The sequence below is a fragment of the Chamaea fasciata genome, unplaced genomic scaffold (assembly GCF_029207755.1).
Source record: "Chamaea fasciata isolate MVZ Bird 193981 ecotype frontalis unplaced genomic scaffold, bChaFas1.0.hap1 SCAF_1, whole genome shotgun sequence".
NCBI lineage: Eukaryota > Metazoa > Chordata > Aves > Passeriformes > Sylviidae > Chamaea > Chamaea fasciata.
In genome coordinates, this window is record NW_027094086.1 from 98,170,192 (window position 1) to 98,183,718 (window position 13,527).

The 13,527-nt window shown below is 39.5% G+C and overlaps 1 protein-coding gene across 2 annotated transcripts in view; it reads right to left on the minus strand.

Annotated features, from left to right (window-relative positions):
• The window catches only part of ITGA9 (integrin subunit alpha 9), a 256,223-nt gene that overhangs the window by 90,912 nt on the left and 151,784 nt on the right, over nt 1–13,527 (minus strand). For both annotated transcript variants that reach the window (XR_010722201.1, XM_066190554.1), the window contains exon 18: nt 7,076–7,226. Coding sequence is in view for 1 of the 2 variants with exons in the window: in XM_066190554.1 (XP_066046651.1) it covers nt 7,076–7,226 (151 nt within the window). In the remaining variant the exon portion in view is untranslated. The remainder of the gene's footprint in view (nt 1–7,075; nt 7,227–13,527) is intronic.

Below are 13,527 nucleotides of genomic sequence, written 5' to 3' on the forward strand. Positions count from 1 at the left end.
AGGAACGGTGAAAGCGGCGGTGGTAGAACTCGCAGTACACGGCAGGGCTCAGCCTCTCTTGGGGCTGCTCAGCTCCGCCACGCAGGCCCGTATGGGGACAGCTGAGGGCACAGCAGGGCCCGGCCCTCTCTAGTGCTGAATGGTGCCGCCTCGCCTCCCCTGCTGTGCGGGCCTGGGGCAGAGCCAGCTGCAGCCCCGCAGCAGGAAGGGTGGAGGTAGGTGGGGGGGGAGCGCAGGCACGGGACTGGAAAAGAAGGACTTCAGCAGGAAAGAGGGGATCTCAAAAACCACGTGGTAGGCGCCATTTTTTAGAAGGAGCACCCAGGATGAGGCGGCCACTGACTTCCCGGGCAGCGAACAGGAGATATGGAAAGACAAGGGGGCGAAGGAAGAGAAAGGACAGCAGGAGGACGGTGGTGCACCCACATCACTTCTGGACAGTTTCCGACCTTGTCCTGCATTCAGGACAGGGGGATAGGGGTGACAGATGGGCAGAGTGACGGAGAGACAGTAGCAACTCTGTGCCATTCTGGCAGTTTTCACTCCTTGCCGCACTCTTATGAACAAAGGGGTTCCAAGGAGGGTGGACCACTGATTAAGGGCACTGACACTCTGCATGCAAATCGTCCATAATCATCCATAAGTAAGTTGCAGCAAACATATCAGGAGAGTTGGTGAAAGTCCCCAGCGTGGTCCTTTTTGCAGACAGACTAGCCTCTTGTAGTTCTTAAAAACTCCCTCCCATGAAGAATGAAAAGACTTGTGATGGTAGATGTTAATTTCATCTCTCAGTCCCAGTAAGCCGGTCCTCTTACTGGTAGTTTCCCTCCCCGTAAGCATTTTACCTCCATGGAAGATGGGGGTCTCACAAGGTGTAGCAATCTGTGGGTGACTTACAGGGTGCCGGTCAGTCTGCCCTCACTGGTTGCCCGCATTCTCCACTATTTGTTGCATCGAGTGGCAACAGTGATTATCTTGGAGGTTACAGCCGCAGGCAGGGAAACAGACAAGACATGTCTCTTTTGTTAAGCTCTAGAACCCATTTACTCCCCCCACCCTGGGTGGGGGAGAGGGTGAAGACGAAGCAGAAGAGCAGGGGCAGGGTCGTGAGGTGTTGTAGGGGCAGAGTTTTCAAAGGAGGAGTTAACAAAAGTAAGATGACCTTAAAATGGGAGCAGTCACAGCTCAAATTGCTACTAACTACATAAAAAACCCAAATCTACAATGCTCATTCCCTGATGATAGGAATGATACAAGAATCCCAAGTTGAAAGTTTAGATCAACAGTCTAGCCTTCAACTCCTGCCTGCTGTGAGTAGGGGTATTTTACATAACACTTACAGTCCCTGACCTGAAACAGCACTGCTCCTTACTTATCCCTAGGGAAGCAGAAAAGCTGTGGGTATCACTGAACATTCACAGAAAAAGAAAATTAAAATAAACAATGAAGTCTGATAGCTTGAGCTGCACATGTTTTTTTCTTCCCCGTTAAGAAAGTGTATAATTTTACCCCAGGGTACAAAATATTTTGGTGCACTCTGGAGCAATGGCTGATCATTAGATTTGCAAAAACAGAGAGGCAACATATGGCATGGCTACTGTCACAGTACTCATATTCCCAAGCCCTGTCAATAAAAGCTTTTGCTTTCCTGGTAAAGGGTTCAAATCTCTTCATGCAAGTGATATATGGCTTGGGCAATCTTCCAGATGCATTTGTACAAGGGGTCAGAGCCTGCGCACTACTTGGCAACACTCTACTCTGACCCTCCATCAGTGGTTTACAAGAGCTAGTCGAACACATTACATGCAAAATAAACTGGATTAAATCAAATACTAATTTAAAAGATTTCTGCTAGCAAGTTTTAAAAGGTTTCTGCAGACAAGCTGGATGTGAATTAAGACTGATCATGTTAACTCATCTGCCAGAGGACCCTGACGCCAAACAGATTTTTGCTTTTATATATTCTTCACATACACTTGTAGCTCTGTAGCCTATTATTATATAACTAAATTGATTGTAGACAGTATTTTACCTGCCCTGTTAGACAGAAAGACAAAACACATTCCTAGGTCCCAATCCTAATCTTGCTTCTCCTGAGAACTGAGGTCGAGCACCACTTTCCTATAAACAACTAACAAGGAAGGGGGGCTTTAAAAGAGAGTCGAACCAAAAGGGGAAATTACCTCATCACTGTCTCTAACTGGGAATTTGTCACAGTACATCTGGTCTGTACCTGGACAAGATAAATCTGGCCATTAGAAATCCAATTCAGCTGACCTGACTCATTCTAGAAAAGAGGTAGAACAACTCCCCAGGTGAACAATGATAGGACACATTTGAACTCAAAACAGGGACCCTCAGCCAACCTTGTTCAAGCCTAGATTCAGAAACACCACTGGCCAGAGATGTGGGCTGAGAGAGATCCCAACCAATCATCTATCTGAACCTGGGAAATTCAAATCCCCATAAAAAGGGCAGCCATAATAAACTCATTGCTGTTTGCTGAGGATGCTCAGTCTGTTCGTGTTGTCTCTGTCTCTGACCAATGACCACATGTAACCATTATAAATTATGCTAATTTGCTAAACGTATAAAACTGTACTTGCTTTATGTCACAGATGTATCTTCATCACATTTTGGCATCTTCTGCACCTGAGGGGATCCTTCATAAAGTTAGCTGCATTTTATAACCTAACCATGATTTTCAGGCTCAGAAAAAGGCATCAACCCAAAGGGGCAGCATCTGCTAGAAAAACAGAGATAATGAATACCCAGGAACTAAATTTTCTTCCAGTGGCCCAAAACGGAGCATGTGTCGTTGGTTTTTGTATCCTATCCTCTCCCTGCCAGACTTAAGACTCTGAGACAGTTTGATCAGTGTGGGAACCTGCTGCAAGAGAATTTCGATTTGGAAAAAAGTTAAACCCTGCCTTCATCTGCAGCCCTCTTGGGCAATTCTAGTCATAAGATTACAGCAAAATCTCTGGGAGTGAGGAAGAAGGGTGAGTTCATATCCAAATTGCACGACCTCCCTGGTAACACAGAGAGTATTGCACTACTCATCAGAAGTAAAACCCTACAGCCTATAAGTAGCATCACTATGGTTATCAGCAAAATTCATACTCCACACCAGTGTTTCAGGTACACAGTCACAAAGGAATCATGGGCAACTAATGCATCCAAAGATAACCTCACTGTTAATCCTGTCCTGGTATAGCCCTGCTAACTTCACTCACTTGTTGCTTGGCAAAAGCTGTTGTAAGAAGCTGCAGGAATGTTACACACAGCTGGCTTTTGATACTGGAAGCCTGTCTGAAATGGGCATGATGTTCAGCAATGGAATCTCCTGACCTACTCTCTCCAAAACCAGTGCTGGGTTAGCTGAGAGATTCCTATCAGCCCTTGCAGAATATGGAGAGATTAATGCTTTACATTATTGCTCTTTTACTGTTATTATGGTAAATATGCTGGGTTTATACTACTGCTATAAAATCTCATGCCATAGTTGAGCTCATTTAATAGAGACATGGCTCTGCCCTACACACTTATTGCCACTGCCAGCAAGCTTACAGTGCTATTTCTGCAACTGTACTGAAAGTATCCCTCTGCACTCAGCAGCAGCTAACAACAGTTAACCAAGTGCCTATTGCTGACATGCATCTTCAGCAAAACAACACAAGCCAGAAGGTAATTCCAGTAGAAGTAAAATGGTATAGAAATTAGTAGCAATAGCTTTTTATTCTTTTTCCAGACGCAGCACACTGCAACACTCTGCATTCTTTGATAGGAAGGTTGTATCAGTTCGGTTAAGTGAATTTTTCAGATTCTGAAATAGAATGCTTTCATAAAGCTGAATTTAGATAAAGGAACAATAAATTTTCAGATTAAAAAAAAATTAAAATCTACTCTACACAGAAGAGGGGACCAAGATTTCTTTGCCAACATTTTTTCTAGTAAAGAAAAAATCTAGGCACACAAAGTGAAGTGTCTTTCTTCCTCTCTATTTTTTTTTTTTTAAAGAACATATATTTCAAAAGTAACAATTTTCTCAGTGGACAGGTTTTGAAATTCACTGCAGTGCAGTACTCCATGCACCTACAAAACAACCATATCTCATAAAGTGAGATCTTGAAACGTTGCATGGGAATTGTATCCATAAGATCACAGAGGAATGAGAAGTCAGCCCATGCCACATACCATGCCTCTTCAGAGAAGAATTGTCTGTCAAAAGCAATGTACAGAAAAGGCTGGGTTTCATCCATGAAATGGAGAGGACTGGCTGCAGCATAATAGGAAAATCAGACAGTGAAATAGGTGGAATCTCTTAAATGCTTTTTAAAATGCTTTTTCAACTTGCAGAGATACAGTAAAGCCTGGAATATCAGATTGGAAGGGATCTCAAAGACCATCTGGTCCAACCTTTTTTTGGAAAAAGCACAGTCTAAACAAGATGACCCAGCACCCTGTCCAGCTGAATCTTAAAAGTGTCCAGCACTGGGGAATCCACCACTTCCCCAGTGAAACTGTTCCAGTGGACAACTGATCTCTAGGTGGTGTCTCTACTTACAAAGTCTCATGTAATCTCAATCTAAAGGAAAGAAAGAGGGGCTAACTTACTCAGACCCTTCAGTAAACAGTAACATCATCATCCCTGAACTAGGCTTCCCCATTGCTTTTCAAACACAAAATGTGGCATTTTTATCTCAGGAACTCTGTTGAAAAAAGCAGCATTAAACTTTTGCAATGTCGGGTCTCTTTGTAACCAGTCCACAGAAAGAAACAAAACGGCACTGGATTCACTACAAATGTCCCCAGTGGAGTCATAGGGAAAACACACAGGGAGCTTCCAGCATCTTGAATGGAGACCAGACAGGTTAAAAAAGCCTACTATGTGATGATCAATCTCAGAGTCACCTCGGAGAGAAACAATCAAGCAACCACATGAAAGACCTCATTCCATTTCACTTTAGCATTATTCATTAAAAGGCAGGTGATACTTAATTCTTCCCACCACACAAAGCTCTTTTGATTCCAAAATTGCTCCACTAAGGAAAAACTCTAGGTGCTGTCTTTTTTTCATTCTGGCTTTATGTTCCGGATTTTTGCTTGGACAATATTCAAAAAGGAACAAAATCTGCAGAGCAAGGATGGGAATAGGTATGAGACATGGAAACTGTGGTATTTTACCAAAACCCACCTCCCCACACTGTCAAAGAGCTTAGGGAAAATAGAGCACTGTAATTGAGGCTACGAGGTCATTATCCAGTTTCCCATTTGAAAAAATGATATATTTTTTGAGGCCAATGATATATTAGTCTGACCAAAAGGAAAAGCTGAATGAGAGAAAGTAAAGTAGCCTGACACAATCCTGTAACTTGGTTTTCCAAAACTGTTACTGAAATAATGAAATAAATATCACAAAAAAACCCCAAACCCTATGAAATTAATAATAAGAACATTGGAACAGCAGGAATAATAGCAGACTATACCTTGATACTGCTTACAAGACCTAAGGAAGATGTGTGCAGTACTTTTTAAAAATAAATACTAGCTTCTCTTAGAAGAAAGTACACTGAGTAGTGAGATAATACTAGAATGTCAGCTGCTTCTAGAAACTGCTCCTTCTATGCAGCACTCAGGACAGATGTTTTCAAGTCTTGTATAGACCCGAGCTCAAGGTAAAATATCACAGAAAACAACACATCAGCTTCTTTCCTCACAGTGTTGGCCAAGGAAAATGATGAAGGCAATTGGTGTTCCAATTACTTGGTATGTGTAAAATATTAAAAAAAAAAAAACACAACAATATTTTAAAATAATATGCATCAAGCTTTGTTTCTTTTCTAGTGGAAAGGAATGGAAACCCTCTCACTGACTTCAATGAGAACTGGGCCAGACTCTGAAAGTCTTCCCATAAAATTTTCACTATGGAGAAGCTGTACATTGGCATAGGCATTTCTAGTTTATCCCCTGCCTTTTCCCTCCTAATAAATTGCACACTTGCAGCACATAATGTCTGAAAATGAAGTTTTATAATAAAAAGACAACTCACTGAGGCTTGCCAACTGTGCAGTCAAAACTGAACACTAAGAGAATTAACATGCATAAGAAATTATGGGGTTTTATTATGCAGTGAGTTAATTTAAGAGGTTTATAATTAAACCTATCATTAAACAAGACAAATAATGGCAAAATTTCATTGGTTCAGTGGACCAAGTTAATCCTGAACTTTGCAATAGTTGTATTACTGCTTTTAATATTGCTCTTATGGCTTGCAAAGCAAAGCTCTAGAAGAGAGGCAAACAACTTTGAAAAGCAGGAACAAACAGAAAATGTTGTCACAATCATATAGCTCCCATTCTGCACAATTATTGTCCCATCATTCACACTCAAAAAGCTTTCATGGCCATCAGTTTGCAAAAAGCTTGATTCAGTGTTTGCATTACAATACCTTTATTTCTATATTAACTCCTGCTAATGAAAACATCCAAGTATTTCTATCTAAATGAAAAGAGACTAAAACTCAAAATATTCACCATGTGGACAAAATTAAAAGCACCCTTGACCTCTTGGATTTAGTGATGTACCTTGACCACAACCCAAAGTTGCACCAGAATATAAGCAAAGAACAAGCTTTGTATCTTGATTTCAACAAGGAGAAAGTCTAGAAGCCCAGGTCAAGAGAGAACCAGGACCGCTGAGTGCAGCATCACACTCTCAAACAAAAAAGTTATGCTTTCTATTTTGGTGCCATTTGGTACTTTATCAGTTTCAAACCAGTCTCCCTCTACCTCTAAATATCTCCAACAGTCTTCTTTTTTCATTAGTGCACTACAAATAACAGGCATGTGTCTTCTACAGAAATACAGAAGGTGTAATCTATACACACCCAATCCATGAAAAGAAAAAAATCTCATTAAAGAGCCTGAAAGAAATTAAAAGTCCAGCATAACCAAAAACAATTTCCAAATGTCTCAGTGGTGTGGACTAGGCCATTCCCTAGTCCATCCTTAATTTGTAATTAAATTAACTTGAAGTTAAGAGACTTGCTCACAGTGAGATTAGCCTTTCTTACCTTTTGCCACATTTTGATGAAGAAGAGCTCTCCAGAAAAATTGAAGAAAACATTGGTGTCATAGGCATCATCACCAATGTTGGAGATGAAAATGTCAAGTGAGATGTTCCTCACTGCTCCCAGGGCCAGGTAGGCAGTTCTGTCATCAACACTGCAGGCAGAAACAGTTACATTGGTTTAACTCTGATCAGCTTTCACACTCTGATCCTGCTTACTTCCTAACAGAAGTGCTACTACTCAGCTGTTTACAAGCTCTGCAGTCAGAAGTTCATGAATGTGCTGTACTGCACAATGCAGAGGGCCATACTAGGAATGAACAGCTCCTGACTCAGGGTTCTGACAATGTATTTTGGGACTGTAGGAAAACTGCATGATTCCCACATGAAACTATTTCACATGCCCTACTTTTTGTGATAATTAGTTGAAAACTCTAAAGTAATCAGATGGGGAAATTGCAACAACTGCAAGATATTATGCCTGCATTCAAATACACAAGCTATTTGAGTTTGTCTCTCAATAATTCAGACTTATCCTAGCAACTGCCTGAAAATCTCCTTAGAGTTAAACTATAGATAGAAAAGAATCTAAAACAGGCTCAAATAAAATCCAGAAACTGATGTAAATTAATAAAATGTGCGGAAATTGCAACAAATTACCACTGAATATGAATAATCTTTCTTTAGATGTTTATACTGGACCTAACATGGTGGAGTCAACTTCTATAAGTGGAATATCAAGGGTAACAGCTACATAAAATGGATCAACACACTGTTGCAATATGACATTATAGATTATGAACACAGACATGCACACATTGAATGAAATATATATATTCATGCACATACATTTTTTATTTGACATTTAATCCTTCTAGGCTGTTCAGAAAATGACCTAAAAAGTAGGCATAAAGGCTAAAGAAAAATCGCAAGAATATACAGTATCAATGCACAGATCTGCAGGTCTTAGAAGTAACAGTAAAAGATAATATTAAATATATCAGGTATTCATTTAGAAAATAGCAAAAATAGCCAAATATTAAATTTGGCAGTTATCATAACTGGACTCTAAGACCAATCATACATCCTGAAGAGACAGATGCAGTACCACAGAGAAAATATTGAGTAGCTAGTGAGAAAAGGACAAAGAACTCCAGCCACACAGCAGGGAGATGCTCCCAATTATTTCCTCTAGAGTACAGCCAGCTCAAAAGTAAGAAGGAACCACTTTTTATTCACTCAGTTTCTATAAAGGAACAGCTGTTCCAGTGACATACACATTGGTAAACACCACACTTCTGCTTATCAACAATTCTCCGAAGATGGCTGGTGTGCAGGCCAAGAGCTGTGTTTAGAGGCAGCCTGACCCTCCATTGCTACCAGTCCTCCTCTACAGCCTTCTTGATGTTTTGCAGCCAGGGCATTTGCATAAAAGTGGAGTTTCTGGAGTGTTTATAAGCTGTTCAGCATCTTCTGCCAATCATAGCTGTACCAGATGTCCAAAGGCAGAGCTTACCAGACTCCATCTGCCTGTGTTTATCAATTATTTTCTAAATGTGAGTTTCTGATGATATGTACCAAATCAGCCAGGGATTCCAGTGAATGAGAAGTTTGGAAGAAGATGGTCTAGATTCAGGCTTTAAAGCTGATGACTGTGGATTGTAACTTCACCATGTAATGTGAACAATATTTGTAGCATATTTGTTTCTTGTATTTAAATCTTCATTTGTTAAGTCTGAATTATGGCTTACTGTTCAATGACAATAAACGTTATGAGGAAGATATAAGTATGCAGGAAATGTGTCTGCTTTCTCACAAAATCAAATGCAGACACTGACCAATCGTATTGATAAATGGACTTTTTTTTTTTCCCAAAAATCAGCTTATTCTGATAATCAATTATCAGTGCAAATAAAGATTTGCAAAAGTGTATGTAGTACAGGATTGACTGCAAAACTAATTTGAGTTGTTGCTCCTTATGTACCAAATTAATGGCTCATCTGTATGGGAATACTTGAAAGCATTTAATCTTCTGGTACTAATTTTAACACTTACTGTTGACCAACAGACAAATTATGAAGAGGCTAAACAATCCACTGGGATTTTCTAATAACCAAAAGTGCATACTTGGAAGCAAAAAAAAAACAACCCCAAAAACCACCCCAACCATTTAATACTGCAAATTATTTCTCGTGAACTTTATAATGTCACTTCTTGCAATCACTTCAAAACTTAATCAGCATCTCTTATACTCATTAGCAGAATCCAGAAGTATCGCTCCAGTAAGGAAAGGAACATTACAAGCTCTTTATCTTATGTAGAGTTGATATTAAATGCAATGCATGCTACAGAACGCTCTCTGAATTGGTAGTAGCAGAACTTTTAGATTTAATATTAAGTGAAGAAAATTGAGAATACTCTCTTTCCTAATGAATAACTAAAAATTCTCATAATAAAATCATACTTAAAACTGACCCCACAACAAGTAATTCAAAACTTAACACCAGTGGATTGTGTCACCCATTTCTAAAGTTACCACTCTGTTGTTCAAAGAGTATCATACCTGACATTTTTCACAACAGAGAAAGAAAACCCACTTTTAAAAGCACACTGTAGATGCTGCTATACAAAATTCACACACTAATGAACTCAAAAAATCTCAATGATTTAGGTTGGTAGGTGAGTTCAGTTCTCCCTCTGTAAGGCTGTAAGTCTGATAAGATGGTGTTGTAAGTCTTATTTTAAAACAGCAGCTTTCTGAGTCATTGAATTTGTATACATCTGGAATGAATCAGGTTCACTTGGTGTGAGAAGAGGGTTAGGAATCTCCCCATTTACAGGGGAGTTTTCAAGCGCTGTTGGCTGCTTGAGAGAGTAATGTCATGAGTGCAGAAGCCTGCTGTGGTGCTGGAACAGCTCTGTTGCCAGCCTGGAGCCATCCTCCTCCAGCACCTGCCGCATATTAAGCACCCTAGGTGCCAAGTCAAAATATGTCATCTAAAGAATTTGTCATCACCCTTCAAAAACAAGAAAACAAACTAAATCCACACCTTCATCTCAACAAGGTTTGTCAAACAATTTAGGAAATATAATCAAGGAATGACTTTTTGTTTATATTTTCATTTATGAGAACTACAAAGCAGCCAACATTCTCAATATGATCCTTGTAACCTTGCTCACATAAATGCAGAAAGGCAAAAACAAAGAAACAAATGAACACCAATCAACTCACCCCCCCCTCAAACCTAAAAGCAAACAAACAAAAAACCCCAAAACACAAAAATACAAACAAACAAACAAAAACTCAAAAAGGAAAATGAAAATAAGTGGGAAAATATCAAGAAATAATCAGTACATTAGGTACTACACCCAAAAAATGAACTGAGTAAAAATTCTGGGTAGACTTTAGACATATGTATTTATTATACATAGGCAAACAATTTCTACACACATACATACAGATGCCTGAAGGATGTCAAGTTATCAATGTTTGCATGAAAAGAAAAAAAATGTTTTAAATTCAGAAGTACTAAGTACTTCCAGCTTTCATTCACATGACCTAAACTTGCAAGTAACAAGCAATTCTAAAAATCAGGCTTCAAATTTATGCCATAGTTTTAAATTCACTGACAATGGTAGTACACATCAAATATAAACAGAGATATTTAATTTACTTCTTAAGTGATTAAGAAAAGGAAAGCAAATTCCAGGATAAACAAATATCTTTCTTGCATGCTTTAATGCTCCAATTGTTAATGTCCACACCACATCATTGCATCATAGTCAGTGAGGGAAGAAAGACCATCTGAGGAAAACAAAATGAAAAGATCTGCAATCTTCATTTCTCCAGTCCTCAAGATGCTGCTTTTTATTAACATGCATCAGTGGATGCATAATCTGCATTCCAAATGGTGTGCAGGGATGTTTTCTCTATTTTGTATTTGGTTTCTCTGTTGTATTAGGAACCTTTCTTTTCTTACAGAAAATTAGCACCTACATGGATAAATCACCATTACTGCTCAATAGACAGTAGAAGTTACAACTATGGTTAATTAGACTGCAAATGGATAAAAATGTTACAAACAACTAAAGACCAATCTGTCCTCCAACTCCATCAGATGAAATTAAAGAATCCCACCTTTTGCTTTTAAATCAATAAAAGGTATAAATCAACAGTGGTGTTGTGACAGATCCAAACACATTTCTACCTTCACCAACCAGCACTGCAGTTGGTCTTTGTAGTTACTAGGGTAATTAAATATCACTTTTGTCTCCACAGACTCTTTACATGAACCCTGAATACTTTTCTTATGTTGTTTTTTTTTTTTTCTTATTGCAGGCTTCAGGGTTAGCTGAACTTCAGGAGGAGCTTTTGCAAATACTTAAACCTCAAGGGCCATTGAAAAGCTGAAACTCTCAGTTGATCTGGGAATTCATTTGATATATCAGTGCAAAACTGATAGGTAGCAGCTCTATAAGCAAATAAAAACCAAATAAAAAATTTAAACAGCCCCCCAGGGAGCAAAGCTATTGGATTTTACACTGCTTGGTTACACTGTCTTCTCATTGCATGTGCGTTCAGAATTGCATTGTAATTCTCTCTAGAAAATTCACAGCCAGTTTAGACTAAGGACTGGGCCAAATGTTCAAGATACAATGGCTTATTCTGATCAACCAAACTTCTGCCTTCTCCTTCTCATGAAGGCTGGCAAAGACTTCTTTGCTGGCATAGACTTCTGCTGAAGTCTATGCCAGCAAAGGTGCAAATAGACCACACACAGCTGATGACCAGAGCCTATCTGAGGTACACTAAGCCAGCAATAGCAAACTAGCACTAAGGCCTTCAGATCATTTAATTCATGATCTTTCTCTGTATTTCTCTATCTCGTTCTCAAGCAGAGACTTTGCAGTGTGCCCTGAGTAGTGCACAACATGAGGTGATAGAAAAAGTATAATTGGGAATTCAAGGAGTGGTCAGCCAAGGTTCTGTGACAGAAAAGCACAGGTCAAGAGAAGTACCATAATAATGTTGCTCTTGATGAAGACTGAATAACTGTTCCCAATGCTCCCCCTTAAGAAGGAACTAAATGTCCCATATGAAAAAAAGCGCTTACTTTTGGTGGTGGTAAGCCCAGGGCCATGGCCATAGAACTGCTTGTGCCAGCACCTTTGGGCACAGGGCTGCTATCTCTAGTGCTTCAGTTCCCATATATATTACAATCCAGGAATATGGCACAGAGCCTTACATTTTCCATCTTTCCTACACTTTAATGTTAAAACTTAATGCATTTGAGTAGTAAACAAGAGGTGGAGAGGGCAGGAGAATTGGAGGTGGGGGAAGACACACATCACACACCACTCTTTATTATGGTATAGAAAAACCAGTAATTCCTAATTATGGCTAGTTACCATATTTTCAATTCTCTGGAAATGGTTCTCTTTTCCCCAAGTGTAGTTTCTTCCCGTTAAGTACAAAACAGATATAAATCCCAGCCATGTGTGCCTTCGAACTTTGAAATAAAATGGACAGAACAAGTGTCTTGGGTTTTGTAACCAAAAAAAAAAAAAGTTTATTCTTTTCCATCTATTGAAACCCGTTTGGGGAGATTTTTTCTTTATCTATTGTAACTCCAGAAGGGAGGAGGTAACCGCCTTCTTTGATAATAAGCCAGCTGTTACAACCAGGTGGGGCACTGTTTCTTATCTCTGTTCACTTCTCCACTATCCCCATGGGGATATCTTCTGTTAATGCACCATTAAAGCTCACCAATGACATGACACATTACATCATACTATTGTAAGATGCTCTGCCCAGGGAGGAGGAGCCAAACCATCTTCACATAGATAAAAAGGAGCCACAAGTGGCACCAGACAGCCAGTGTTCCCACAGGACTCCCAGAGGAAGACTGGACCCTTGGCTCCACAGCACCATCCCTGCTTCCAACAGGACCACATCTGCCAGGTTGTATTTCTGACTCTGTCAGGGTTTTTTTCTAGGATTTCTTGTTTGTTTTTTTGCTTGCTTATTCTTCTGTACTACAACATTTGTATTTTTTATATCCCTAGTAAAGAACTGCTATACCTATTGCCAAAATCTTTGCCTGACAGCCGTTTAATTGCAAATTTATAATAATTTGGAAAAGAGGAGGGGAGAGGCTTACATTCCAGGGGAGACTCCAATCTTCCCTGGCAGATACCTGTCTATCTAAACCAAAACAACAAGGCATAACATCCACATAAAAATATCCCTTTATCACCCTTCAGAAATATGGTCCTCTTTTATTATTATCAGTAATTTCAACTACACCCAGATGTTCACAACCCTTTATAAGTACGACTGAAGAATCAGTAGGGAAAGAGCCACCTCTGTTTTCACACAATGTTTACTTCAGAGAGCAGCTTTTGGCTTGAATCAAGCTGCTCTGGTTTATGAAACTGTGACATGAAAGCAAGATG